Genomic DNA, 27,904 nt, shown 5'->3' on the forward strand with positions numbered 1-27,904 from the left:
TATTGGTATGGACACTAATTGGTTCCTTTCCAGTTCCTCTTTGGAGTTGGAGCTGCTCATTGTCAAAGAGTGTTCTCATATTTGTTATAAAGCAGTTTTTTCTTGCAAAATTTCCGTAAGTGCCAAATCATGAAGTGTTTGACCCTTTTCACCTGGAATGGAGTTAATTTGGATTTTTAGTGTCATCTCAATTTTTTAAGTGTGGATGAATTCAAAACTTGGATGCTTCTTGCCCTCAAATCCACCAATACGGTGGTAAATAGTTTGGCCAAGTTGGCGTTTTATGTTTTGTTGAAATCTCTTCGGATTTAGGAGATTGTATCCAGAATATTATCATTGTCTAAAAAAATATACAATATTATGTGTAAGGTATTTTTTTTATTTGTTCACATTAAACCGGAAAAACATGCAGCAATAAACTCTTTTCATACAAAATATTTTTGAAATTGAGCCAATAAGATCAGATTATTACTTTAGTCTAAAGAAAGCATTGCAATTGGCACTGTTCTTTACTGTTCATTGTTTTTGGACCCCAATTTCACTCTATTTACGGACTTGCCATTCACTAAGGATTTCGGCTGGGCTTTTTTCTTTTCAGATTTAGTTGTATGGGCTTTTGCGGGTTTAGGTTGTGACTGGGTTGGTGGGTTTTGTTTGTGGTTGGGTTTTTCGGATGGATGGCGACACGGGCAGGCCTAGCCTGCAACGATGCCAGCGAGAAGAGATGGGAGGTGTCGTGTGATGCGAGAGAGAGAAGAGAGAGAGGAGTCGTCCGATGGCAGAGAGAAGAGAGAGGGGTCGTGCGATGCCAGAGAGAAGAGAGAGCAGGACTCCTGGAAGGAAAAATTGGAGGAGAGAGGGAGGGGTAGGATGAGCAAAGCAATAGGTAGGGCTGCCCGGAATTTGGCTTTTCTTTTTTCTCGGTGAGGTATGCTTAGAGAAGCGGTGAGGCATGAATGGACGCCCAAACCGAGGGTTGGTTTCAGAGATTTGGTTCCAGCTGGAAGCTATCTCTGCAAGCATTGATGAGGATTTCTCCCAGCTGGCAGCTTAAATTCCTTTCAAAGCTAAGTGTCCATTTTGAACCGAATTTTCCCTTATTTCACTGTTTCTGGTTTGAACCTGCTTAGAAACCTATTTGTTTTCCTGCTTTGTTTTCTGTCTGGTTCTGGTTCTGGTTCGGTTATTCAACTTTTAGTTGGGAGTGCAAGATATGTTTTTAAATTATTAAATTGGGACAGAAAAACAGATATTTTGTGCTGCTTTCTTCACTGTTTGATAATACCACTTGCTCTTCCTTTCTCTTTTTCTTCCCGTTGTGTTGGTCTTTCAGTGTTATAGCTTCTCTGCAGAAATCAAACTGTATGCAATTTGCCCCTTTTTGTTCATTACCCTATTATTTGGTTCCTCTTTTTTTTGTTCATGGCTTATTGTTTTTTGTTGTGGTGATGACCGTGTGAATTAAATACTCAGTTATCTATTCCTCTAAAATACATGATGCGTCTGATTCTTTTTCGTTCACAGATGATGGTGCATGGTTGAGGTTTTTATGCTATCACTCTGTTGGTTGTTTTATGATTGTAATTTTTTGTTTTAAAACGTGTATGTTGTGTGTGATGTACAAATTAGAGCAGAGGTTTGTACATGCGGTTTTAAATTGAGGGGGAGCCATAATTTTGTTATCAGAAAAAAAATTGATTGAGGTTTCATTTGGTTGTGTTACGGTTGCGCAATCTGTGGTTCGCAGCGACTGTGATCATTTCCTGACAAATGTATGGAGCTGTGTTCTTTTTGGTGGGGAATTATGGTTGGTGATGTTAACAATGGATTGAGTCTTTCTGTTTGGTATGATTATATCGTTGAACAAGCATGGTTTTAAAGTGGATGCAGATGACAATTTTGTTTGCACGAGAAAATGGTTGAGTTAGTGGTTTTTAATCGTTTAATTGTTGTGCCTTTGCTATGATCCCTGTTCCAGCGGTGTTTGATTGGCGCAAATAGATTTTCATTGTTGTTTCTCAGCTGTTATTTTCGTTGCTGTTCTGTGAGTTAGTGTTAATGGCTTTGCTGTGTTTGCGATTTTCAGGAACTTGGATCGTTGGACAGAGCACTTGGCCCTTTGGCTTTTGAGGTATATTTATTTGCGGTTGTTATGGTGGAATGTGCAATCGTTATGTCTTAAGTTAAGCCTGGTTCTTTAATAAAAACAACCAAATGTATTGACTTTTGCATGTGTTTTGCGTGAGAACACCAAGTTGTGATGTGTTCGTCGTTGTAAACATTATCAGCAACTTTGGCTTTCATGTGTTCGCATGGTAAAAACGGCTAATATATTGAGTTTGAAAATAAGGGTTTGGGGTTCGCTGTCTTTCCATGTGTATAATTTTACCCCATTTTTCGTTTCTTTATAATTTCAATTATCTTTCAGCAACCTAATCACTAAGCTTATTAAATTCATTGACCAGGTGATTTTGGATTCAATCCAGAAGTTCCTATTTCTTAGATTGGTGTTGTCTGTTCCTTTGTGGTAGTGAGATTGGTAAATCATTGCATTTTACTAAAGTATTTGACCTGCGTGTTCTAAACTTTTGAGCTCATTTCGTCTCTAAAATGTCCTCTTGGAGCTCTTACTGTGATTGTTCTTCTATTTCTTTTATTCAAAATGTTTTACATTTCTCATTTAATTGGTGTGCCATGCCCTACTTCAGTTTGTATTTTTTTTTTTCGGTTATCATTTGCCATCTCACTTCAGTTTTAAGTGGTCCTTTCACCTTAGTTTATTAGACCACAAAAGATGTTATTATGAGACCATTATATTGTAATTGATTCTGATGACGGAGGTTTATCGGAGATGAAGGCTAATGCTTAAGCTTTCAGTGGTTAATATCTCTTGAAACTTTTGATTTCATTTATCTTATTGACCTTTTCTCTCTTTTTTTTCTCTCAACAGTTGGGATGAGTGGGTAGGGTTGGATCGTCTGATGAAAAACACTGACGAGAATAAGAAGAAGCACGAGTACCTCAACCAGAAACAGGGAACAGACAAGAATGCAAAGCTAATACACACAACACATACTAAACCAAAAAGTTATCATGGTTGGGTTTATCATCTTTTAACATTTCTTTTGTTGTTGTCCAATCATGAAATTTGGATTTATTCTTGAATGTTAGATGTAGGTTGTGGAATTCTAGCATGTGACATGAACCATCCTATTTTTGGGCGAGCTTTGAGGTTTAACGGTCCTACCCTTCATAGGGGTAAATATAATGGATATGGGATACTGAAAAAGTAACAATGTAGTTAACTAATTTACCAACATGCATTCTTCATTTACGATCATAACTTGAATATGGTTCTTGAATTAGGATGCCAAGTGGTTAGGTACTGAAAATATATCCTGTTATATTAACTTCTCTTGCAATTTGAAAGTGTATATAATTTGCATTGTTCTTACTGTTGGTATGAAATTATGTGCAGCGTCAAGAGGGAAGAAGCGAAAGAATGACTCTGTCTGTAAGGTATACCTCCGGGTCATTATACATATCTCTCTGTTCATATTATTTCCTTTTCATTCTTGCTAAATTATTGGGTTATTATATTTGTGTACAGATATTAGTGTATTTGTTAATTGGATTTCGATAATTGGAGTTCAAATATTACATTGTTATAGAGATATCAATTTCTCATATGATTGCAATTTGCATGTAGATATGTGTTATCTGATTCAATCACAAAATTTGTATCCCTTTAGCTAATAGTGTGTTCATTTGCTGAACTGGGTTGGCTTTAGTTTTAGGTTTTATTATGAGGTACGCAGTGGGTCAATTCTTGAACATATTCTCAATTTAGAATGAGAGAAACTAATGATTCTTCTGAATGAAAATGTTTTAGATGGGTTTCTGTAATGCGAATTTCGTGAGGTTCATAACGCTGATTTGATTCTCTCATAAGAAAGGATCTCCTCTCTGGCTTTCTGGAACAAGTCATCGAAGCTCTCTCTGTAAGTAATTTCTCACCCATTTCTTCATCCCGTCGTAGTAAAATCGGATTTCTTTGGTTAAATTGAATGCGCCAATCAGTTCATTTGCTTTCAATTTCTTAATTCTCTGCTTGGTTGCTGGGAAAGTGTGGGAAAAATGATTTAAATTTACTTCCTTTTATGTTTCCGACTTCAATCTTCGTAGTAATTGTACCTAAATGAGCTGACTTTTGTTACAGTTTTTGTGGAATTCCATCTTCTCTCTGTTATCTGATTGATCTAATTGATTTAAAATGTATATAAAAAGTGACTTGATTTTTGTTTTTTGCTCTGTTGACTTCTGAACTGTTTAATTGGATTCATTATTGAAAAAGCTGATTTTTTTTTTATATTTTTTTATTATTTTTTTCTTTTTAAAGAAAAATGATTCTTGAATGCACAATGTTGATGGGTTTTTATTGCCCATCTCAAAGACTGATAAATTCACTTTTGGGGGAACATACATGCCTAGCATTTTTTTCCTGTGCTGATTTGAGCTGCAAATGTATGAGGGTTGGTCTGAATTGACGAGCATAGATTTTGCGTATGCACATGTATACTAATTTAGGATTTTGAGCATTGTGGTGGTATGATCTCATGATAAAATGTCCAAGAATATATGATTTTTTATTCTTTTGATTCAGTATCATGACTCAATTGCAAAGCACTAAACATTGTAGTTAAATACTTGCATGCTAATGGTTTGGTGTAATGGTAACTCATTTAGAGAGAGAAAGTGGCAGCAGTAGTGGGGAAGGAAGAAGGACTATTCATGTTTCTGTTATCATTTCTGCCATTCGAAGCTCTGGGGGTTTGGCTTTGGCTCCGTTAGCTGTTGAGGTAATTATTAATTTGCAATTTTTTTTTTCAGTATTCGGTGAGTTTGATCATATGGGTTTCACTACTCAACCCTTCTCTACCATTACGAACAGGTTCACTTTTTAGGGTCGGTAATTTTGTGGTTTGAAAATTATGTGTTAGAAGTGTAAGTTTGGGCTTAGAAATGGGTTTTCTGTTAAAATTTCATTTTTGTGATTTTGGGGGCTTTGTTTCAAGCAATCTCATCCTTTTAATCGGACTTTTTCCAAATTTTATTGGTGGGTGTTGGGTGCTTTTGAATTTGGTGAAATTTGTGATTTTTCAGTGCTTCAATGGTGTTTTGGAATGATTGGTATTTTGGTGTCAAATGCAACTAATTATGTGGATCTTCATTTGATGATTCATTTCTTTCACTCAGTGTGTCAGGAAATGAGTTCAACCATGGATTCGTATACTTTGAAGTCCACATCAGATTTGTCTGCTCTCCGACCTGATTGAGTGAGGGAGGAGTGCAGAGAGAATATGACGGAAATTGAGGAGGAAGCCCATGCTTGCAGAGAGTTAGGGCTGGTTTGGTATTGCTGTGCTTTGAAAAAAAGCTGCTGTGAGAATAAGCGGCTGTGCTGTGAGAATAAGCGGCTGTGAAATAAAGCCAGTAGAGTGTTTGGTAAACTTTTTTGTGAAAGTGCTTTTGGAAAAAAAATCAGGATGATAGTGTGTCTTTTCATTAAAGGAGCACTGTAGCTCCGTGTGCTTTGAAAAAACTGGCTTTTTTTCAAAGCAGCAAATAGCAGCTTCAGCTTTTCCTTTGATTTTCAGCTTATTCTCACAGCAGCTTCCAAAATAAGCCCTTTTTTTTCAGTTTACCAAACACAAAAATGACCCTCAGCTTTTTTTCACAGTGGCTTTTTTTAAAATCACCTCAATCCCAAACGGGGCCTTAGTGAGATCTGAAGCTCATGCATGGATGAACTCATTTAATTTGAGCACACAGAGCTCAAATCTGGTGTTCAAAAATAAGGCGGAGGCCACAAAGTTCTCATGTTTAATTTTCATGGGCCGTGCAAAAAAATTTTGGACTTTTTGTGATCCCACAACCCCACCCCCACATATAATTGGCTTTAAAGGGTTCAGGGTTCTGTTCTTTTATTATTTGTTTCTCTCTTTTGGACCAAAAGGCAGATTCTGTTCATTATTTCAAAGTATTATTATTTTTTTTAGAAATTTGAAAGATTGTTTCAAACATTGATATATAAACGCAGTGCAGTTTGGCATATTAAATCAACCTGCAGCTTCCTTGGGACTCTAATTCTTAGGTGAGTTCTTCTGTTTCTCATTTTATTGATGCTTTTTTGTTTTCCTTTCATCTAGGTTCTGTAATTTTCATATAGTTTTTTGTTCTTTTGATGCATTTGCTGCTGTGATCTTCTAACTGCTGAAGTTTATAGAGCATTTCAGTTAGATGTTATTATTAAAGATTGCAGCTTTGAGCTTTTTTTCTCCTTGAATTTTACTGTTTGATTCTTGGGTGTGTTTATTTTTCTTGCTCAACAATTTTTTCTAATGCCATCAGCTGTGATGGTTAATATTCTGAATTCGTCGACTTTGATATGATTAGACTATTGCAATTAAGTATTTTGATTAGATTTCAGCAAACAACATAAGATTAGCGTGCTGGAATTCAATAAGATAGAAGCTAATAGAACACTTTGATATGCAGGAATGCTCGACAATTGGTCTTATTAATGGTTGTCTTCCAGAGGAATTAAAGAAGGTACCTTTTATATGTAGCTTCTGAATGGGGGGAATTCAATGTCTTATATTGTCAAATATAATGTTATTGTGTATGTATTTACTTTGCATAAACTTGGTCTCACTTTTGATTGAATTGTTGCAGTTCTTGGTATAAGGAGCTATAGCTCCATTGAAGAAGTGAGAGGCATACGACAATATTTCTTCAGTCTGGTATGTCATTTTAACGATTGGAATTCCACAATTTGATTAGTTTTGATAATTTCCGGAAGAAGAAGAAGGCCGTGTGTCCAAGTTTTAAAAAGCACACTTTGTAATGCTTCAAAATTTCATGCTTTTTTCAGGAATTCAGACAGGCAGGATGCAGATACTTCTGACTTTATCAAGGTTAGTGAATTATGTGGTTTCTCCACGGGGTGCAGTTTTATTGGTGCTACTGTTACGTCTCTCATTATTATTAGCTTTTCTTTCTCTTTGTTCATATTTTTGTCTTCGAGGATGAATCATTGGAAGCATAATATGTTTTTGCATCATGCTTTTCTTTTTCCCACTAAAGTGGCATCAATAGTTATTGTATTCCTCCTCTACATACCTCTTTATACGAACAACTGATGGACTTTACGGTGTACAAGCAAACTGGTTATGAGAGTATTAAGTGAGTTTCTATAAGACAAGGTGATAGATTAGCAAGTCTGAACTCAGTTTCTTCCTACTAATTGTGCAATGTCTTTACATGTTAGCTTAGTTGAATGTATATAAAAGTCAAGCTGCTTATCTTATTGACCTCATTCACTCATGTGCCCTTCTGTTCATTCATGATTGTGTTGAATTTATTCAGGTTAAATGTGTCTTATTCATGTAGTTACGCCTGAAACAGTGGTTCCCGCCGCAACGCGCGGGCTTATTTTCTAGTCTTACTCTAAATTAGTGTAATAGTTTCGAACTCTTTTCCCACCCTATAATAGTATTAAAAAAAACTAAAAAAAAATTATATCAACTCGCTCAATCTCTTCAGGTTTGCCTAAATTGTAGGTCCTGATTTCATGAGCTTATTAAGTTTATGGTTCCTCGGAATTGGAGCACGTATAGTTTTTACTCTCAACCAAAATGTTGTGTCCAACAAACAAAAAGACAGTATGTTGTGAGGTGTAGATCACTAACCAAAAGAAATTTGTGACATGATAGTGGACGGTCGCCTACTAAGTCAATGTCACGATCGAGGAGAAAAATAAAGATCATACTTCGTTGTCGATCATTTGGATCTTTTCAATTATACCCCAAAAATTTGGATATTTTTTATTATACAAGCGACATCGGAGCAAGAGAGATGGAACAAGAATTACGTGTGCACGAGCAAATAGCTCTCTTAACTACTCGAACTATTCTTGTCCTGCTTCGTTTAGTCTAGGACATAATATGACACCCCACTAAACATTGCATTATTTTTGACCTGCTTAGTCCAAGTAGTCAAGTGAATCCCGCTTAGTCAGAAATCTAGTCTAATCAGATATAGTTCGGTACAATAAACGCACCTTAAGTGGTTACAAATAAACTTGTTTATATTAAGGTATTACTTCATACTAAAAATTGTATCACTGTGTTTGGGAAATAGATCTCCAAATGTTATATATTTTGGACTCGTAGTTGCTCTAAACAAACTTATGGTATAAATGGGTAGAGCTTCAAGCTACTGGTTTAAGCAAATGGCTCGTTTTCACGATGGATAACAAATCCACCCTTGTCACCCTTAAATTTTCTTTTATATTTGTATTAAGAGATAATTAGACCAATGGTCTTTAAACTTTAGCGCAATGCAGCTTTGGTCTCTAAACTAAAATATCGCTAGCATTAGTCTATAAATTTGTTATAATGTGGAGCAATGTTCTTTTAGCTAAAGTCATTAGAATTTTCATTTGTTTTTTCTTAGGAACGGTATTTAATCTAAAAACCCCCTTTTACTAATTAATCACCTTATTCATCATCATTATAAAGTGAAATTCAATTCTGTACAGGCGATACGTATAAGACTATGGATCGGAAAATATCCAGAAAGACAAACCCTCTAATTATATATTTATAAATTATAATAACCGTTGAGTTAATGCAAAAATGCAACTTCAAACATCGATAATCCCTTTTGTTTCCTCACATTTTGTTTGTGCTAAGAATATGCAAAACACCAGAGGCCACATGCAAGGGACAATACTTGCCTAGACTTAAAAGTTATCGTTTCGGTACTGCTGCATGGGAACTAGTTTATTGGACCGTCTAAGATCTTGCCAAAGAAAGCCGAAGGTTATGCATGTGCATGCAGACATGGATTTACAACACTGAGGAGGTCACTTCCAAATTAAGTAATTAATTTAACCCAGCATGATTAGTTTATACTTAATCAAGTACTGTATGCATTGTCATATCATTACACATAACTAATTTTCTATTTAATTAGAAAAACCTTTCCCGTTTTCACTCTTATTTTCTAGTCAACTATATTGCACGTGTAACGTGTTCATCAATCGACCTATAAATATTCGAGCGTAGAGCCTTTGTTTTACAACTCATTTCTTTTTTTTTTAATCAATGGTTAAGAATAGTGGTGGAGTTAGGATTTTAGCTTAGAAAGTGTTAAGAGTACAATCTCACACAGTAGCAATGCATCACAACCACCACCAGATTAGATTCCTTCACTTGGTTGTTATACGCTTGGAATGTGATTAGTTATATACTTTATGCTGAGCTGGCACATATATTGGGATAGGATATTTATGTATAAATACAATGTGTATTATTCAGTTGAATTAATGAGAATCACAATTATATTTTTACTCTCTCTTTACAACTCTCTTTCCCTCTCTAAATGAATTTCCCTCTCTGAGTTCTTAACTTCAACATGGTATCACCTAGCCACCGTGGCTTGTTTCTTAGCACTCCAAGAGATTAGATTAGAGCCTAGGAACACACAATACCCACTAGTGGACCTTCTATCCACAGGGCAACCTGCCCAATCTGCATTAGACCAAGCAGTGAGACATTGAGGACCTTTAGTAAACCAAAGTCTGGAATCCACAGTGCCCTTAAGGTATCTCAGGATGCGTTTGACTGCCTGCAAGTGTATTGTTCTTGGAGAGTGCATATACTGGCAAACCTGATTAACAGCAAAAGCTAAATCAAGCCTTGTCCAAGTAAGATATTGTAAGGCACCAACTGTGGACCTATAAGAAGTGGGATCAGATAAAAGAGTGCCGGAATGGTCTAGTTTGGAAGTAGACACAGGTGTTGCACAAGGTTTAGCTCCAAGCATATCTGTCTTTTTGAGTAAGTTTAAAGCATACTTAGTGTGATGCAATAACAAGCCCTTGTCAGATTTGTGTACTTCAATACCTAAAAAATAATGAATATCTCCCAGATCCTTGACAGGGAACATGGTTTGAAGTTGGGATATGATTGATTTACACTCAATGATTGAACTTCCAGTGATGATTATATCATCAACATAAACCAATATAAAGGTAATGGAAGTGTCTCGTTTAATAAAGAGACTGGTATCAGAGTATGATGAACTAAATCCCAGAGAGAGAATAGCATTGTAGAAAGCCTCATACCAAGCTCTAGGGGCCTGTTTAAGACCATATAGTGATTTCCGAAGTTTGCACACATGATGAGGTTTGGAAGGATCCACAAACCCTGGAAGCTGGAGCATATAAACATCTTCCTTTAAGTGACCATGAAGGAAAGCATTACTGACATCCAATTGATGGACAAACCAATCATAGGTAACTGCAATGGAAAGGAGAATTCTGATGGTAGTAGGTTTAGCAACAGGACTAAAGGTTTCGGAGAAATCCAATCATTCCTGTTGATGAAAACCTTTAGCCACAAGTCGTGCTTTGTACCTTACAATGGTACCATCAGGTTTGTGCTTGACTTTGAAGACCCACTTGCAGCCTACAAGGTTGTAGTTGGAATGATTAGGAACTAACTCCCAAGTGACAGTGGACTGTAATGCTTGAAATTCAGATTGCATGGCTTCCATCCAGTGAGAATACTTAGAAGCTTGAAGAAAGGTTGATGGAGTATTAGGTAATGTTGTAAGAGAATCAATAGTGGATGGGAGATGGTGTTTAGTGACAGTGAACACCTTGGGTTTATGAATACCTGTCTTTGCTCTTGTAATCATAGAATGAGTGTTTACAGGAACTGGAGGTTGTAAGGGTGATGACTGAGGTAGATGAATAGGAGACTCTTCAGGGCTGGAAGATTCTGGAGGAGTATGTATTGACTCTTGAATAAAAGAAGATATAGTGTTCTTCTCAGCAGTCGAAAATATGGATGGAGCAGATGCATTGCTGCCTTCTGAAGAAGCTGCAATTGAAGTATGTTTCTCAAGATGGGACATTGGCAAAGGCAGATTGAGATATATAGGAGTGGGTGGAGGATGAGTCACACATGTACTGTGATGTGAGACCTGAGAAGACAGAGATTTGTAAGGAAATAAGGATTCATCAAACACCACATGTCTTGAAATGTAGAGCCTATTAGAGATAGGATCCCAACACCTATAGCCACTGTGATTGAGACTATAACCCAGAAACACACATGCTACTTTTCGTTTAAATGATGTTCTGTTAGTTCCTCAAGCTTCCCGTAACTTGTTATCTATTTACAAGTTTGTATATGATAACTGATGTTCTCTGACATTTGATCCGTTCGGATTCTATGTCAAAGATCTAAGCACTGGGAAGATGCTTTTCCAGGGCCTCAGTGAAGGAGGCTTGTACCCTTTCTACTGGAATGCTTCAAATGGTGTATCTGGAATTGCAATCTCACCAACTGCTCTGATGATTGCTAAGGCTGATATACATACTTGGCATCGTAGGCTTGGACATCCTTCTGGTGAGACTTTACATTCTGTTGTGCATAAGAATCATCTCCATGTAATTGGTTCTGTTAATAATATGTCCGTATGTACTGCCTGTCAACTAGGGAAGGCTTCTAGATTATCATTTTCCACTTTACCTTGTACTTCCTCTCGGCCACTTCAATTGCTACACATAGATGTATAGGGTCCCTCTCCCATATCTTCATGTACTGGCCACAGATTCTATATAATAATAATGGATGATTTTACCAAATATAGTTGGCTCTATCCTTTACATTTCAAGTGTGATGTATTCTCCACTCTCAAGACCTTTATTTTAAAAATTCAAACTCTACTTGATTTCAAAGTTCAAAGTATCAGGTCTGATTCAGGGGGTGAGTTTCTGAATAAGTCACTCCAAAGTTTTTTCAATGAGCAAGGTATCACCCATCAGTTGAGTTGTCCTCACACTCTTGAGCAAAATGGGTGTGCCGAGAGAAAACATCGTCATGTTGTTGCCATGTGTATTATTCATTTGAATTAATGAGAATCACAATTATATGTGCCAGCATAAAGTATATAACTAATCACAAACATTCCAAGCGTAACAACCAAGTGAAGGAATCTAATCTGGTGGTGGTTGTGATGCATTGCTGCTGTGTGAGATTGTACTCTTAACAGAAAGGGTCAGAAAGTCTCAATTCGAAACGCTTTTTTTATCTTACAAAAATTCCTTTGTCGTGTGGTGAGCAACCGACTTCCGTCATTTGAGTATGACATGATATTGTCCTCATAATCCTTTTCCTTAAACGTAAACCAAAACCCCAAACCTCTTTGACTTTCTAGTTTCTTCCTCTCTCTACCCCTACTGATCCTTAGACCAGAGTCCTCAAAGCTTACAAGTAAACGGATTGCCTATAGGAGTCACCAACCACAAATCAAATCCCATGACACACAATGAAGTAAAAACGTTGGATTGGAGACCTAAGCCTATAGAAAAAACCTTGAAAATTATAGTGTACCACTAAACTTTTATGAGTAAAAATATATTAGGATGGGTTTGAGACCATCTTGTCCCCTTATGGCTCTGCCTTTGGTTAAGAAGGGGTTGAACACTTGAATTATAAGGTTTTTTTGTTCTTATGAAAGCAGAGATATAACCAGATTACGGAGTCATGCGTTGAGCACAAAGAGATATAACCAGATTAAGAACTAATTAACGTTACATATTATACTAGAAACATCTTAAACTTACAAGACATGTTAGATTATGTCTTTGTGTAATCATTTACTTTAGATGTCTGGCAAACTTAAGACACAGGCTTGAATCTATAAATTCCTTTTGATTAAGTAACGTCGTGAAAATAACATAATTAATGATGACGATTGACTTCCCAATTTTTCACGGTAAGTCAGAGATGTTTCTGCATGCTTTGTCATGATTGATGCCTCCATTTTCAGGAGTAGGATTCTTTTTCCTCCTATTCTCATCCCTTTCTCTCCTCTCCTCTCACAGATTGCTTTTTGTCTTCGTTTGGTTATTAAAAAATTAACACAAAACGTTGACGTAGCTTAACCGTAACCATTCAAATAAGACATGAGGGAAGGGGAGGGGAGCCCCATTTTTGTTCATCAATGAGAAAAACCAAAGCCAAAGCCATGCTTATCAACTATTACTGATGAGTTATTTTCATATATAATCTGGTTTAAGTGCTATTTCCTAACATAATTTGACTCAAATTTTGTAAAATCTTGAGGCAGTATATAATAGTATATACGTATGTTTTTTTAGGGAGTTTTGAACATTAGTTCTTGAAAATATTGAAATTTAAAATAAAATTGGCATTAGATTATATATTGATTTTAATCCTTTGAAATGTACTTTTATTAAAATTAATATTCTATTTTTTATTTAATGTGTATTTTATTTAATTTTTTCACATTAAAAATTTTGTTTTATTAATATGCATATTTTAGTTCTTCCAATTATAAATAAACCTAGATGAGAAAACATTAAATGAAATTAGTGACACATAAGAAAGACAAATAAATACATATGTGTACAAAAATGACTGTACCAAAATATGTAAATTAAGAATTTAAAAAAAAAAAAATATATATATATATATATATATATATAAATTAACTTTTTTTTACCGAAATGTTTGTACCAAAACATATTATAATGAATTAGTATACCTAAATATTAGTATCAAAATGTCCGTACAGAATTATATTATAATGAGTTTGTATACTTGTGTGACAACCCGTCCCTAGTTCTACGATTTTATAAATTTAAAAATGTGAATTTATGAAAATGCCCTAGAGGTGAGGGTAGTGATTTTTGTTGACCAACGTATAGTGAGACGTACGAAATATTCTTTTGGCGTATTCTTGAAGTACTCAATGATACAAACTCGTAGGCACAAGCATAATCGAATTCAGAGCTACGGTTAAAATTTTACGGAACTACAAATCTAAAAAGTACTTTTGTAAAAATTACCATTTATTATTTTATATATCTCTCATAGTTTCTATTATTATTATTATTATTATTATTTTGGGTTGAGGGAAATGAAGGGAAGGGGAACGGTCGATGAGGGAAGGACGGGGGAAAGAAGAAAAGAGAAGGTTATTGCCCAATCAGATGAGAGAAAGGAGGCGAGTGAGACCTAATCGGAAAGGAGGAGGGAGAGAGATGGACCAATGGGAAGGAAGAGAAGGGAGGGGAAAGGAGAAAAAAAAATAAAAAAAAAGGAACCAAAACCCCTTTCCTGTTAACCCGTACACCAATGACAACCCGATTTTGAACCTGTGAAATTCAAATGATTCTCAACAGTTTTTCAGGATATTTTCACCCCACCTTCATCTGTAATCACCACCATACTTCTTCTCCTTCATTTTCACCCAAGATTTGACAAAATTGGGCCAAATTTGTGGCATTTGGCAATAGTGACACCGACGATTCTTAGTAGCGATCCGCCATTCCGGCGAGTTTCACCACCCACCACCACATCCAGTTGACTCCCCTTGAACCTAGGAGCAAGGCCCAAACACTAGCAAGTGTGTCGGAACATCAATGGAGTCAAATCAAATCTCACATTTTCTAAGGTTTCCGGTGGGTTTGAGTGAAATTGGGGATTTTCCCAGCCAATTTGGACTTGGCCACAGGTATAAAACTTGCTTTACTTGTTGAGATCTTCATTCTTGTAAAATTTGAGAATTTTTGGAAATAATTGAATTTTTCGGCGAATCGGGGGGGCGCATGGGCAAAGACACCACTTGACCTCCCTAGGTTAAAAGGGATGCCCCGATTTCATGTTAGACATCCGATTGACAAAATTTCATTGTTTGGTTATATTTATGTTAAAGGCTGCCACTTGGTTATTATATGATTCGACTATCTGACCATTGGATCGTCACCAAACTTTAATACGTAATAGTACATAATATTTAAGGATATTAGGAAATGACGGATTGGGAATCTGATGTACGGATCTTCCCGGAGGGGTTTTCTAAGTCTGTAAATCTAAACGTCGGCCGCCACTTAATTTTAGCAATTGGCGATGATCGACTGTTAGATCATTTTGAAACTTTAGTATGTTGTTTTAGAAGCATAATGTGGATCTTTGAAAGTTTCAGATAAGAAATTCGAGGTACGGATCTTCTGGATCGAGTTACGTAGGGTTGTGGACCCTACCGTCGACCTTTGACCGACGGTTGACTTGTGGTCAATAGGTTTCAAATCATTCTAGAACGTCCTTGGGGATGTATTTTATGTAAGTTACATGATCTATTAATAAAAATTCTGAGTCGTGATTTGATATTTGTTCTAGGCGACGATCGTTTTGGCGTCCCGATATTCGTGCTAGGGAGTTGCAGCACGAACTTCAGGTGAGTAGGTCTTTTCTTTTATAGAGTATATACATATTTGTTAGTTTCCATTTATACATTGAAAAAGAAATTACTAAGTATGCCTAGCTTAGACTAATGCTTATAAGAATTAACAAAATAACGGAAAATTACAAGGTTCTAATAAATCATACGGGATGCACATGTATGCGTATGTTTATTGTTGCAATAATTATACCTACGGCTATGGATGATATTATGTTGATTAGAACTATCAAATTACTATGGCATGACTATATTGTATTATCTGCTCATCGTTTGCTGCACCCGGTGTTAGTGCTCGCCCAGGGCAAGGCCAGTCTTTCAAGTGTATGTTCACATCCGCATTGCATGCTAGCCTTGGATTCAAGTAGGTGCCAGTCCTGTTGTACAGGTTGCAATAGGCAACTCCGACTCGTATATGACCTTGAATAACGCAGTTTTCACGTGATTGTAGCACTAGAGCGTATATCATTATTACACCTAGTCATGTTCATATCAGAATAACTCTGCATGAACTCGTGTGTCAGCATGTGTCGATGAGCACTTGGTTTGATATGTTTGCTTATGCAAAAGTATACAATTACTGACTTCATGCACTTATATATGAACTATTGCGCCATATTGACATCTAGATATTTTGCAGGCTACAGTGAGTATTTTCATACTATATGTAGTATGTATATCTTGGAAACTATACATGTTTTACGGCGAATGGTTATAATGTTTAGAAAGGTTTTTATTAAAACTTTATTTTCAGGTCCATTCACCCTTGTTTTTCACCCATTCAGGATTTAGCTACTGAACTTTTGTATCGACAAGGATTCTTGGCAAATCTCAATATAGGTGGCTACCTTTGAGGGTATAATCCTTATCATATCTGTATTTTACTTATGCTCTAACATTCATGTGAAATTGGTTCATTCCTACTCACAGCGCACTCGTGTATTTAGGCACTTTTAGGTTTAAATTTACTCACATTTTCCACATCACTACACTTTATTAGGGGTGGATTCAAAAAACCGAAAACCGAAAAAAATCGAAAACCAAATCGAACCGAATCTGGCCAATTGGTTTTGATTTTTGAGGTCCGAAATCGAACTGGACCGAACCGAACCGAACAAAAAAAAAACCATATATAAATTCCTAAAAAATATGTTGGTTAAAACTTTATTTTCAGGTCCACTCACCCTTGTTTTTCGCCCCTCCAGGATTTAGCTGCTGAACTTTTGTATCGACGAGGATTCTTGACAAATCTCAGTATAGGTGGCTACCTTTGAGGGTATAAATCTTATCATATATGTATTTTACTTATGCTTTAACATTCATGTGAAATTGGTTCATTCTCACTCACAGCGCACTCTTGTATTTAGGCACTTTTAGGTTTAAATTTATTCACATTTTCCACATCACTACACTTTATTAGGGGTGGGTTCAAAAAACCGAAAACTGAAAAAAAAACTGAAAACCAAACCGAACTAAAGCTGAAAAAAATCGAACCGAAACTGCTAAACCGAATCTACCAGTTCGGTTTCGGTTTTTAAGGTCCGAAAACCGAACCAGACCGAACCGAACAAAAAAAAAACCATATATAAATTCCTAAAAAATATGTTGGCGTCAAGGTTTGAACACCTGACCTCCAGGCTGGGATTGTTACTTTAAGCCAATTGGACCGTAATCTTTGTGTTATTATAATTGTACCAGTAAGTTATTTATAGGTTTCTAACATTTAATGATTTATAAAATTTCTTAAGTTTACAAACCCTAGCCGTTGCTTACTCCCATTTCATTTTTCACCTTTTCTCAAACACACACACTCTCTCCCCTTCTGCTGCTTCCTCTCTCTCTCTCTCTCTCTCTCTCTCTCTCTCTCTCTCTCTCCCCCTTCCTCATCTTCAGTTTTACCTTGGCTCTACCTTTGCTTTATCAGTCTCTCTCTCTCTCTCTCCCCTTCCTCATCTTCAGTTTTACACCCGCAAGAGAAGAAGAGACGACATGGTGGCTCTGAACCGAAGCCGTCAATCTCTGATCTTCGTTTGTTGGTTTTATTTATTTTTCAGTTTATGGGTTTTTAATTTTATGGTTACCCATTTGAAATTTATGTAATTTAAGGTGGAGAATTTTGTATTTTTCTCTGAATATGTTTTGGAATTTTCTAGATCTATTGTGGACTTGACTTTGAATTTGAATGTGGGCATGCGATATTGGAGTCTAATTATGGCATTTAGACGAACCCATTTGCTTTGTTTTTGTTTCGATCTGCATCGATCAGTTAATTTGTTGAATTATTTCATGATTTTGCAAATTTTAAAGTTTTAGAATTTTGAATCCTGGCGATGTACATTTCCTTGAAGAATATATATTTATGTATTTGCTGATATATGAGAATTGGGAGGTTGATAGGCATTAGGCAGGTTCCTTCCATTTACATCGTTTTTTTAATTAAAAAAATTGAAAAAAACCCGAAACCGAACCGAAAAAAATTAAACCGAACCGAACTGAACCGTTTTGAACCGAACCCAGCCCTACACTTTATGGTTTCGTCACCTTCTAAGTGTTGGCCAACACAGCTCAATTTGAAGTCCTAGTGGATATTTCGGGTTAGGGTGTGTCAACTTGTATGTGTACAAAAATGAATGTACCAAAATATATAAATAAAGAATTCAAAAAATATATATATAAATAAATTAACTTTTTTAACCGAAATGTTTGTACCGAAATATATCATAAGGAATTAGTATACCTAAATATTTGCATCAAAATGTTTGTACTGAATTATATTATAATGAATTTGTATACTTAAATATCTGTATGGAAATATATTATAATAAATTAGTGTACTTAAAGAAATCATGAAATTATAAAAAAAATAAAAAAAAAATAAAAAAGACATGGAATCTAAATGCTGGCATTTATATACAACTAAGAGACCAAACTCAATTTTGAGTCTTGCACGAGAAATTATCTAAACTTCATTTTATTTAAGAATTAAAATTAAAATTTTTATTTTATTTTATATTTTATATTGGATTTATTATTCATGAAAATCGAATTTAAAATCCCTACAAATATTGTTATGCATGAAAATCAAATTTAAAATCTCCACAAATAAAGTAAAATATCAGTAATACGTTAATTGATCTTCAATTGAATATATGAGCATAAATCTTAACTGCGAATCCTTAGTGGATATCGATCGTCGTCAATTTAATTATGAATACTGCTTTGTGTCATATCATACGTTTTGTTCTCAAGCTAACTTGTCAACATATTTCAACATGTGATGGTGGGTTGCATTGCTTTAATGGATTATTATTCTATTTTTAGTCACTATCATGCATAAATATGGAAAATAAGGAGCACAACGATATTTTTACGTCTCGTTACGAAGTATTTTTAATATGATAAAAATATTTTAAATTTGAAATCAATCTTTAGTAAAAATGCAAATGGATATTGAAAAAAGTACTTATAGTCATTTTTGCAAGAAGCACATAATTGATGGTTTTTGCATGAAGCACCTCAAGTGCTTGAAACCCAAAAGCACTTTTGGTTCAATCATTTTAAAAACAATTTTAAATGAGTCATTTTATCATTTAATTAATTAAGTCACAGAAATTACAGCTACTCTAGAGTTTTCATTCATCAATTCATGTCACTGTTTGGATAATTATTTTCAAGTGTCCGGTAGCATTCTACATGTTGTAAAATAAAAAGAGACACATAAAAATATATATTTGTATTATGATATGTGAAATACCGAATACTGGGGACTCGAAAAAAAAATATCTCCACTGTTTGGGGATTAAATTAGGAATAGTCTCTCAAAATAATTAATGTCAGATACAACAGTTTGATGGCTACTCTAATGTCAATGTTTTTCCATACCAAAAAATATCTCCACAGTTTGATGATGCTTAGCTCCTGAACACTTGCCATTAATTGGTGATAAAAAGGGCAAAGGATCTAGGATTCCAAGGATCCCGTGATCGAGACTGTCTATTGTATATTGTGTGGTTAGAAATCATTTTAAAATTTAAATTTTAAAATTAAATATAAATAGTACCTAACGAAAATTGACTGCACGATATACAATGAACAATCCCAATCACGAAATTCTCCGGATTCCCAAGGAAAGGATCCGGCGAGGATCCTTTTCCTATAAAAAGGGATGCAACCCAACGTCATTTCATAACACTAATGACTTGATCGTGTAAGTATTCTTTTTAAAACAAACAAGTTTAGAGTATTCGCTTAGGCTCAGTTTGTTATTGCTTTTTTTTTTTTCACAAAAAATTACTTCACTTTAAAGTTAAGTAGTAAAAAAAACAGAGTTGAGCTTTTAGAATAGATTTAATTCCTGTAATAAGCTCATTAATTTTAAACAATGACATTATTTATCCTTTCAGACACTGTTTTTACATTACTTTCATACTCAAAACACTTTTAACCATACAATTTATCAAACGCTCAACTTCTTTATTTTGCAGCTGATTATTTTTAAAGCACAACAGAAGCAATTTATTAAAAAAGCGCAACAATCCCAAATTGGCTCTTAGTATACGGTCTAGTGAGATTCCTCTTTACTTGTAAGTGAGAGAGATCTTAGGTTCGATTATCGCTAAATGCGAGTTTGAACCACATTATTGCTACTCTATTATGAGGATAAGTCCATCCTCATTCATATCCTTTAGTATAGATAATATAGTTTGTTAAAATAAAAAAAACTAAGATTGGAGCAGAGAAATCAGATGTAAATATTTTAACTATTTTACTAAAAATATTTTTTTTATACACCAAAAAAGTTAACAAAATGTCAACAGTAAAAGAAAAAGAAGAAATTTACCATGATGGACAGGTAAGAAGAACTGCAGGCACAAAAACAGAGCTACAGTGACTGACCCATGGGCTTGGCCCATAAGTAGCCCATAGCGTAAGCCCATCACAAAACAAAAGCGAGGGAACACACAATTTGTCGGTGCCATTAGCGAAAAGTCAAGGCCAAATCCTTAATTAACCCTTAATCCGACGTCCACAAACTAGGATCAGAGCCTCTCCCGAGCAAAGGATGAGGATCCTCCTAATCAAATTTATTGGGCCGTTGAAATTTTATTCAATAATTTCAAACAGAGAATCTATCTAAAAATTATAATAATTGTAACTATTAGATAAAATTTCAACGGCCTGATAAGTTAGGTAAAAGGATCCCCATCTTTTGCTCCAGAGTCGATCCTGATCCGACAAACTATTAGTTAACTAACTAATTGGCTCGTACACTACACTCTCTCTCTCTCTCTCGTCTCTCCCAAAATAATACCCTATAAAATTCCCTTACTCTTTCCCGCGGGTTTCAACGCGGTTCTGCTTTTGGCTTTTCCTCTCTCTCTCTCTCTCTCTCTCTCTCTAAATTTCCTGATCTGATTATTGAGTCGATTCTCTCTCTCTCTGGCTTTCGTTCCACAAATAGAGCCCGTGACCTCCTCCTCCTCCTCCCAATTCCGAACATCGAATCCCACTCACATTTCGAATTTTCGATCTCCCGTCAGATCTCGCCGGAGCTCCAGTGATCTCTGGGTGATCTCGGGGCAGCTGCTCTTCGCTCTCTAGCCGGCCGATCATCGCCGTCGCATTGATATGAAGCTGCTGCGGAGGCGGAGTTGCTGTTGTGAGGGAAGATGAAGTTTTATATATCCACGACGGGGATAAAGAGGCTGACGATATCCAGCGCCGGCGCCGGGAAGGGATCTGCTTCGACGGCGGCGACTCGGAGGATTTCCGGCCGGACGGTCTTGCCGTTGTTGCTGGTGCTCGCGTTAGTTTTGCCCTTCCTTTTCGTTAGAATTGCGTTCATTGTCCTTGAATCTACCAGTGCTTGCTCTTCCACTCTCGGTAACTCTCTCTCTCTCTCTCTCTCTCTCTCTAGCTCTTTTATTTTATTTATTTTAATTTCTTAAAGTATTTAGGTAAAAATGATAAATTAATTGAAATATTTTAGAATTATCTGAAGAGGATTTTGGGGTTGCTGTGACGTGGTTGTACGTTTGGATTTTGTCGCTGCGTGCGTAATCGCAATTATGTAACAATCCGGCTGTCGGCTGTTGTACCTTGCGTTATGAATTCTAAGCATAAACTCTGATTTCTGAAGCGGAATTTCTTGCTAGCTTTGTTGTTTCTGAATACTAATGCTTTGAATGTACCTTGAATTCTGCTCTGCTGAAAATTCAGATTTATTACTTACTATTTTTATTTCTTTGGTTTTTTGTGTTTGGCTTTGGCAAATGCTGCAGACTGCGTAGGTTGGAGGTTTTTCAGCGGGAGTGACGAATCATTAGTAAGTGCTCCCCCACTACACTACTTTATTGACGATATTACCATTTATATATATATATATATATATAAAGTAAAAGATTTTTGTTTTGAAAATACTTTTAAAATAATTGAATTTTGGATAAATCATTACGTGCTTCTTGTATGAAGCGCTTAAAATATTTTTTTTTATAGAATTAACTCACTTTTTTAACAAGGGGTTCTAAAAATATTTTCATCAAAAACACTTTTAGTTATTTATTTCTTTTAAACAAACGATAATATCTACACTTGCTATTAGTACTACGGTCTAGTGGTATTCTTTCTCACTGATTAGTGAGAGGTCTTAGGTTCAACTTTCGCCAAAGGCGACACCCCCTCCCCTTAGTGTAGATAATATTGATTTGTTCAAAAGAAAAAAAAAAACGATAGTATCTACACTTAAGGGGGTGTGAGAGTAGGCTAAGCCTTACAATGAACTTATTATAATAATGTGGTTTAACTTTACCTTTAACGAAAATCAAACATATCTCACACTTTTAAGTAAAGATGATTTAGTTATTTTAAAATCATTTCTAAATACACTTATTATAGTTAACATGATAAACTATGATTGACATAAGTTAAGCCAGTTGATTAGAATTGTGTTTGGTGCACTCTTATGTGGAGCATAATAAACTAGAATTGACTATTCAACTTTATTAAGGTCAAATTTAGAAAAATATTTTAATTTAGATGATAAGAATATTTCTATATTTGGCTTGATTTTTCGTAATTGATAAATGGTATTTCTGGTAAATGATGTAGTTAGTGATGGCAATTTTGTACTAGGAAAATAGAAAGCACAGTCAATGGATAAGCGCATTTGAGGGAGTGTCGGTATTTGCCTTCACTCCCCGTCAGTTGCTTTTGTAGACGCGTGGGGTATTGCACTCATATTATTCTCGTCAACTTGATCTTTAGAAATATTAAAATAAAAGCCAACAAGAAATACAATAATTTGCCCAAAAAGGTCTATTTCCAGGGGAAGAGATCCTCTCTGGATCTCTTCCACCAAATTCATTAATTCGGATCATTGAAATTTGATCCTACGGCTACAAACAGGAGACTTCCTTAAAAATTATAATAATTGTATCTGTTGGATCAAATTTCAATGGTTCGGATTAATGGATTGGGTGGCTTTAGTGGGAGAGATCCGTTCCAGAACCATAACTGTGACTGCTTCCACTACGTCCATAAAACGTAATTGTCAGCCAAAGAAACCTTCATTTAGCTTGAGTGGAATCAACTGGCATTACCCTCTTTGTTTTTAGCCTTTTCATGTTCACATCAACACGGTTTAGTGCGATCAGACAGTTGTCATGTTACAGACGTGGATTAGGTTACTTGGCTAGTATGTTGGATTTTGAACCCACATCCTCATAATTAGGGTAGAATAATCGTCTTTTGCGAAATAAATTAAAAACAATTATCATCAGTGGCAAAGTCAACATAGGATCATTGGTTGCTCATAACCTCAATGTATATTTATCTGTATATTTGTATATGACTTATACACAAATTGCGGCAAACTGAAAAAAAAAAAAAAAAAAGTCAAAACGATGAATTACAAACTGCTACTTCTTTTGTACAGCCCCCCGTATGGTTATTGTAAATTTTCTTCTTTCTTTTCCTTTGTCGTTCTTATCTTATTTCTTGTGTGTGACCTTATGGTGCGCAACAAGTGTTCGGTAAAAAGCCTCACTTGATAGTCATAAGCAAAAATTGACAAAACTCAGCATAAGTTGGCAGATACCCACCAGAAGCTCAACAAAATGATCCAATGAAGTTTTTTTTTGGCCAACATTGTGACACCATTGTTATTAAATTCTGGCTCTGTCAATGGTTATCATGCTCATTTAATCATCTAATAGGTATTGTTTTGATGTGGTTTAATGCTAATGAAGCTCAGAGAGGAGTTGACAAGAGCACTGCTGGAAGCAAAGGACGGTAACGTAAACAATAATGAGCAAGGGATCGAGTCGTTTAACCAACTGGTCCAGGAGATGACGTTGAAGCAACAAGATATCAAAGCATTCGCTTTCCAAACAAAGGCCATGGTAAAAACTCACTCGTTTTTAACTTTTTACTATACTCACTCAATAGCTAGCGGTTAGTTTTGTTTCCTTTTCCTTTATTACTTTTGTGTGTTTTCTGGTAGGGTGATGCAATGTCTATTGTCTAGTCCACAATTTCGGGTTGGTAAATTGATCCAAAACCCTAACTTCCACCCACCCTTTTGGGATTATTGACCTAATAGTATTTGTCTTGTACCTCGGTCTGGTCAACTCTCAACAAATCTAATTAATTTGTTTCTATTATTGCAATAATTAATTTAATTTGTTTGCATTATTACAAAATAATTGTATTAAGAAGACTCCTTGTCCATGAAGTGAACTTCTTTGGCATTTGTAGGTTAAGGAAAAAAGGAGGATGATGACAGATGTAAACTCATTGATTAATATGAATGAAAAAGAGATGGTCCAAAACCAGTGCAGCCAATGTGTTAGGAGCCTAAGCTAGTCAGCTACCTGCATCGAGTTTCAATTCAAAACAATTTCCATTTCTCTACCTACAGAGTTCCTTGGTTGTTAGTTCAAACAAATACAATATTTCTCTAGCAGTAGTGGGTAGAATATACATTTGTAGTCCATTATTTTTGCTCAAGGTGTCCTTTTCTGATGACAGTAGATTGAAGATTGTTGTCCCATCACTATCCATGCCAATTTTCTTCCGTGTTATGTTGTTTTTATGCAGAATCTCGTAGTTAAGCGTCTTTCACTTAGATTACTTCACGTTCTACTTTCTAGTTCTTAGTAGGAACCTACCTTTGATTTGAATGTGCCAGCCTTTGGACCACAAGAACTTTGAATGGCTGTAAAGTTTTGTTATTAAATTGCTGTGTTAACTTTGGCTACTTGTTGCTAGCTGCAATTAGTTGGACAAATGAGCTTTTTACAGTTCAAAATTTGTCTTGAAGTAAAGTTCTAGTGGAGAGTTAAGATATGTATTCGTCAGCGCTACTGTAAATTTTCCTTGGGAAAAATTTGAGATAAAACTTGTGATAACTAGCAGATAAAATGTGTTAAAATTCTGAAATTGAGTCGTAAATTCAAGAATATAAAAGGGTGAAGTTTCTTATTGATCCATAGTAATTAGTTGTTTATGACTTGCTATCAGTTTGAATATCTGTTGATAATAATATACTAATTAATTAACTGAAGAATAGTTTGTTGCTTAATGCAGCTATCAAGAATGGAACACAAGGTTCAGTCAGCCAGACAGCGGGAATCGGTTTACTGGCACTTAGCCTCACATGGTGTGCCTAAGAGCATACATTGTCTTTGCCTCAAATTAGCTGAAGAATATGCTGTAAATGCAATAGCTCGATCTCGTTTACCTCCACCTGAATATGTTTCTCGACTTTCCGATCCCTCCTTTCACCACCTTGTTCTTCTAACTGATAATGTCCTCGCAGCTTCTGTCGTTATCTCATCCACGGTCCAAAAATCAGCCAACCCTGAAAAATTGATTTTCCACATAGTGACTGACAAGAAAACTTATACTCCTATGCATGCATGGTTTGCAATTAATTCTTTTCAATCAGCAGTAGTGGAAGTTAAAGGGTTACACCAATACGACTGGTCTCAGGAAGTAAATGTTGGAGTCAAGGAGATGCTAGAGATCCACCGCCAGATTTGGAGACATTACTATAGAAATTTGAAAGATGACGACTTTGAGTCTGATGGAGAACATAAAAGATTCTTGGAAGCTCTGAGCCCCAGCTGCCTTTCCCTTATGAACCTTCTTCGAATTTATATCCCCGAGGTAATTGCTCTATTTCTTTCACAGATATTCCCTAATGAATGGATGATGTTGAATATGAGTTTGTAACGATATCATTTAATTTTCATTGGACACGCAGCTTTTTCCAGATCTCAACAAGATAGTGTTCTTGGACGATGATATTGTTGTACAGCAGGATCTATCTTCTTTGTGGGAACTGGATCTCAATGGAAATGTTGTTGGTGCAGTTGTAAACTCATGGTGCGGTGACAACTGTTGCCCGGGAAGAACTTACAATGACTACTTCAATTTTTCACACCCTATCATTTCATCCAACTTCGATCATGATCGTTGTGCGTGGCTGTATGGCATGAATGTCTTTGATCTTGCAGCTTGGCGGCGGACCAATATTTCAGAAACATACCATCAATGGCTACAACTTGTAAGTATATTCTCACATTAGCCAGTATTTTGTGACTTGAAACTCCTTGTAAATAAGAAAACATTCATATTTCTGGACTCTTAGAGACTTGATACCATGATACTAATATCTTATGTGCACTTCGCAGAACCAGAAGTCTGGGTTGACATTGTGGCATCCAGGAATAGTTCCGCCTGCCTTAATTGCATTTGAGGGTCATGTGCATCCTATTGACCCACTGTGGCATGTGGCTGGGTTAGGTTCTCGATCCCCAGAGGTTCCCGAACACATATTGGAAGCTGCTTCCGTTATACACTTCAGCGGCCCAGCGAAGCCATGGCTCGAGATTGGGTTTCCAGGGGTACGAGGCTTGTGGAACAAGCATGTAAATTGTTCAAACAAGTTTGTTAGGAAATGTAGAATCATGGGGTGAAGAGGACGAAGTCCTTTAACTCTTCTGATATTCATTTTGGGACAAATCCTGAAAGCAGAGTTTGGGGAAGCAGAGGGAAGAAGGTTTCGGCTTCAGTCTCTGCTCACACTCAGCTCTGGACACTTCAGATGCTGTTATTTCATGTTCATAAATCATAGTAGACAATAGCCGAAGAAGGTACGGTGCGATTATACGATAGAATCAGGATGTTCAAATTCAACCTTAAATGCATATAAGGGATGTAAAGCTTCATGGATGCATCTCTCTCTGACTTTATATTGTAAATTTTACTCAGGTAACTGCAGTGCTTAGTTAATCAGTGATGAAACTTGTTAATAAGGCTTATCTACCATAATTGCTCAAGTTTTAGAGTAATCTGATTCCTATTCTTTTTACTTGCTGTATTTTAAAAAGGAACAGAGAAAAGGAGAACAATAAGGCCGCCAATAGATAAATGGTTTGGGCGGTGCTAGCATCAGTTGCTCATGCATTTTGTGATTACGAGGCATTATTATAAATGGGTCGTGTAATGCATCTAACTGCTCAGTCACATGCCCATACAATAAGGGATGACGATGTGTTGTCAACATTGCGTAGACTTACTTATGTTATTGTAAATTATTTATTTCATGATTCTAAAAGCATTCTTTACCACAACAATAAGTACGGTTGGCGGGCGAGAAAATTTTGGGTAAAGAAAGTCCAATCATATCATTAGTAGGACACTTCTTGCAAAAGCATGAGACTTTATGCATTTTAATCTCATTTGATTCCACAGAGTTTTTATTTGATTCGAGAGTTGTCCGAACTGCCCTAATTCGTTAGCACTGCTGAATTTTCTCTCGTTCGACTGATTCAAACAAAAACGAAAGATGATGAAGTTGTTTTTGATTGAAAGTGTTCTAACTAATGGTATACCATACGGATATAAAATGTATCCACATTAATATTTTCGCATGTACAAATTTTCTTAGCGTCTTTGGTCCCAAATGCATACGTCCTTTACATGCGCAGAAAATGACGTTTACCTATAAAGTAGACTTGGCATTCGTGTCGTGTTTTCCGTGTTCGTGTCGTTTTCGTGTCATACCCGATATCTTAACGGGTCGTGTCGTGTAACACCCGTTAAAATAAACGGGTAAAATGACCCGACCCGAAATCGACCCGATAATATTAACAGGTAATATGACCCGACCCGTTACCCGTTAAGGAAAATATATTTTAAACCAATAAATAATCAAATGAAAAACATAATACTAAATAAGTATATACATTTCATATTATCACATCCAAAACATAAAAACGCAATTTTGTTTTAAGTATATTTTCGCTTACCTAAAGTCTTTAATAGTTTTTTAATTAATGTAGAAGTGTAAAAAATTATAGAAAAATATATATAAACACTCGTAATGACAAGCTTTATAACTTTCATGAAGAGCTTAACTTCGAAATTCGCCACTATAATCATATAAATCATAGATCAAAATTTAACCGTTGATTGTTGTTTACATTTATGCTTCATTGTTCTCATCAAATTTCGTTTTTTTAGATTTTCTTTTTTGAAAACATGATCTATTAGA

At 35.8% G+C, this 27,904-nt stretch overlaps 3 protein-coding genes and 1 long non-coding RNA gene across 9 annotated transcripts in view; 2 read left to right on the forward strand and 2 right to left on the reverse strand.

The window, feature by feature from the left end:
* Positions 1-27,904, reverse strand: part of LOC126582745 (agamous-like MADS-box protein MADS1) — a 102,708-nt gene that overhangs the window by 63,638 nt on the left and 11,166 nt on the right. The window lies entirely within an intron of this gene.
* LOC126582749 (uncharacterized) lies at positions 509-7,386 on the forward strand. Of its 5 annotated transcripts, none has more exons than XR_007609576.1 (11): positions 509-2,131; positions 2,466-2,539; positions 2,951-3,096; positions 3,172-3,297; positions 3,479-3,519; positions 3,893-4,001; positions 4,747-4,859; positions 6,101-6,154; positions 6,559-6,612; positions 6,736-6,803; positions 6,935-7,386. It is a non-coding gene; the product is annotated as an uncharacterized LOC126582749 (long non-coding RNA). The 5 variants fall into 5 exon arrangements; XR_007609578.1 differs by having other exon boundaries at positions 3,178-3,297; XR_007609579.1 differs by lacking the exon at positions 3,172-3,297 and having other exon boundaries at positions 510-2,131.
* Positions 9,487-10,986, reverse strand: LOC126633802 (uncharacterized mitochondrial protein AtMg00810-like). The gene is made up of 2 exons (XM_050304356.1): positions 10,746-10,986; positions 9,487-10,367 (listed from the first exon to the last, which is right to left on the reverse strand). The coding sequence occupies exons 1-2, from the start codon at positions 10,984-10,986 to the stop codon at positions 9,487-9,489; spliced, it is 1,122 nt and encodes a 373-aa protein (XP_050160313.1).
* LOC126582736 (probable galacturonosyltransferase 15) lies at positions 20,670-26,663 on the forward strand. 2 transcript variants are annotated; one of them, XM_050246916.1, is made up of 6 exons: positions 20,670-21,228; positions 21,627-21,670; positions 23,592-23,744; positions 24,931-25,512; positions 25,610-25,912; positions 26,040-26,663. In XM_050246916.1, exons 1-6 carry the CDS (start codon positions 21,015-21,017, stop codon positions 26,322-26,324), a joined length of 1,581 nt encoding a protein of 526 aa, XP_050102873.1. In that variant the 5' UTR covers positions 20,670-21,014; the 3' UTR covers positions 26,325-26,663. The 2 variants fall into 2 exon arrangements, with proteins under 2 accessions (XP_050102873.1, XP_050102874.1); XM_050246917.1 differs by having other exon boundaries at positions 21,128-21,228; positions 23,597-23,744.

This window comes from Malus sylvestris, chromosome 9 (genome assembly GCF_916048215.2).
Source record: "Malus sylvestris chromosome 9, drMalSylv7.2, whole genome shotgun sequence".
In the NCBI taxonomy this organism is placed as follows: domain Eukaryota; kingdom Viridiplantae; phylum Streptophyta; class Magnoliopsida; order Rosales; family Rosaceae; genus Malus; species Malus sylvestris.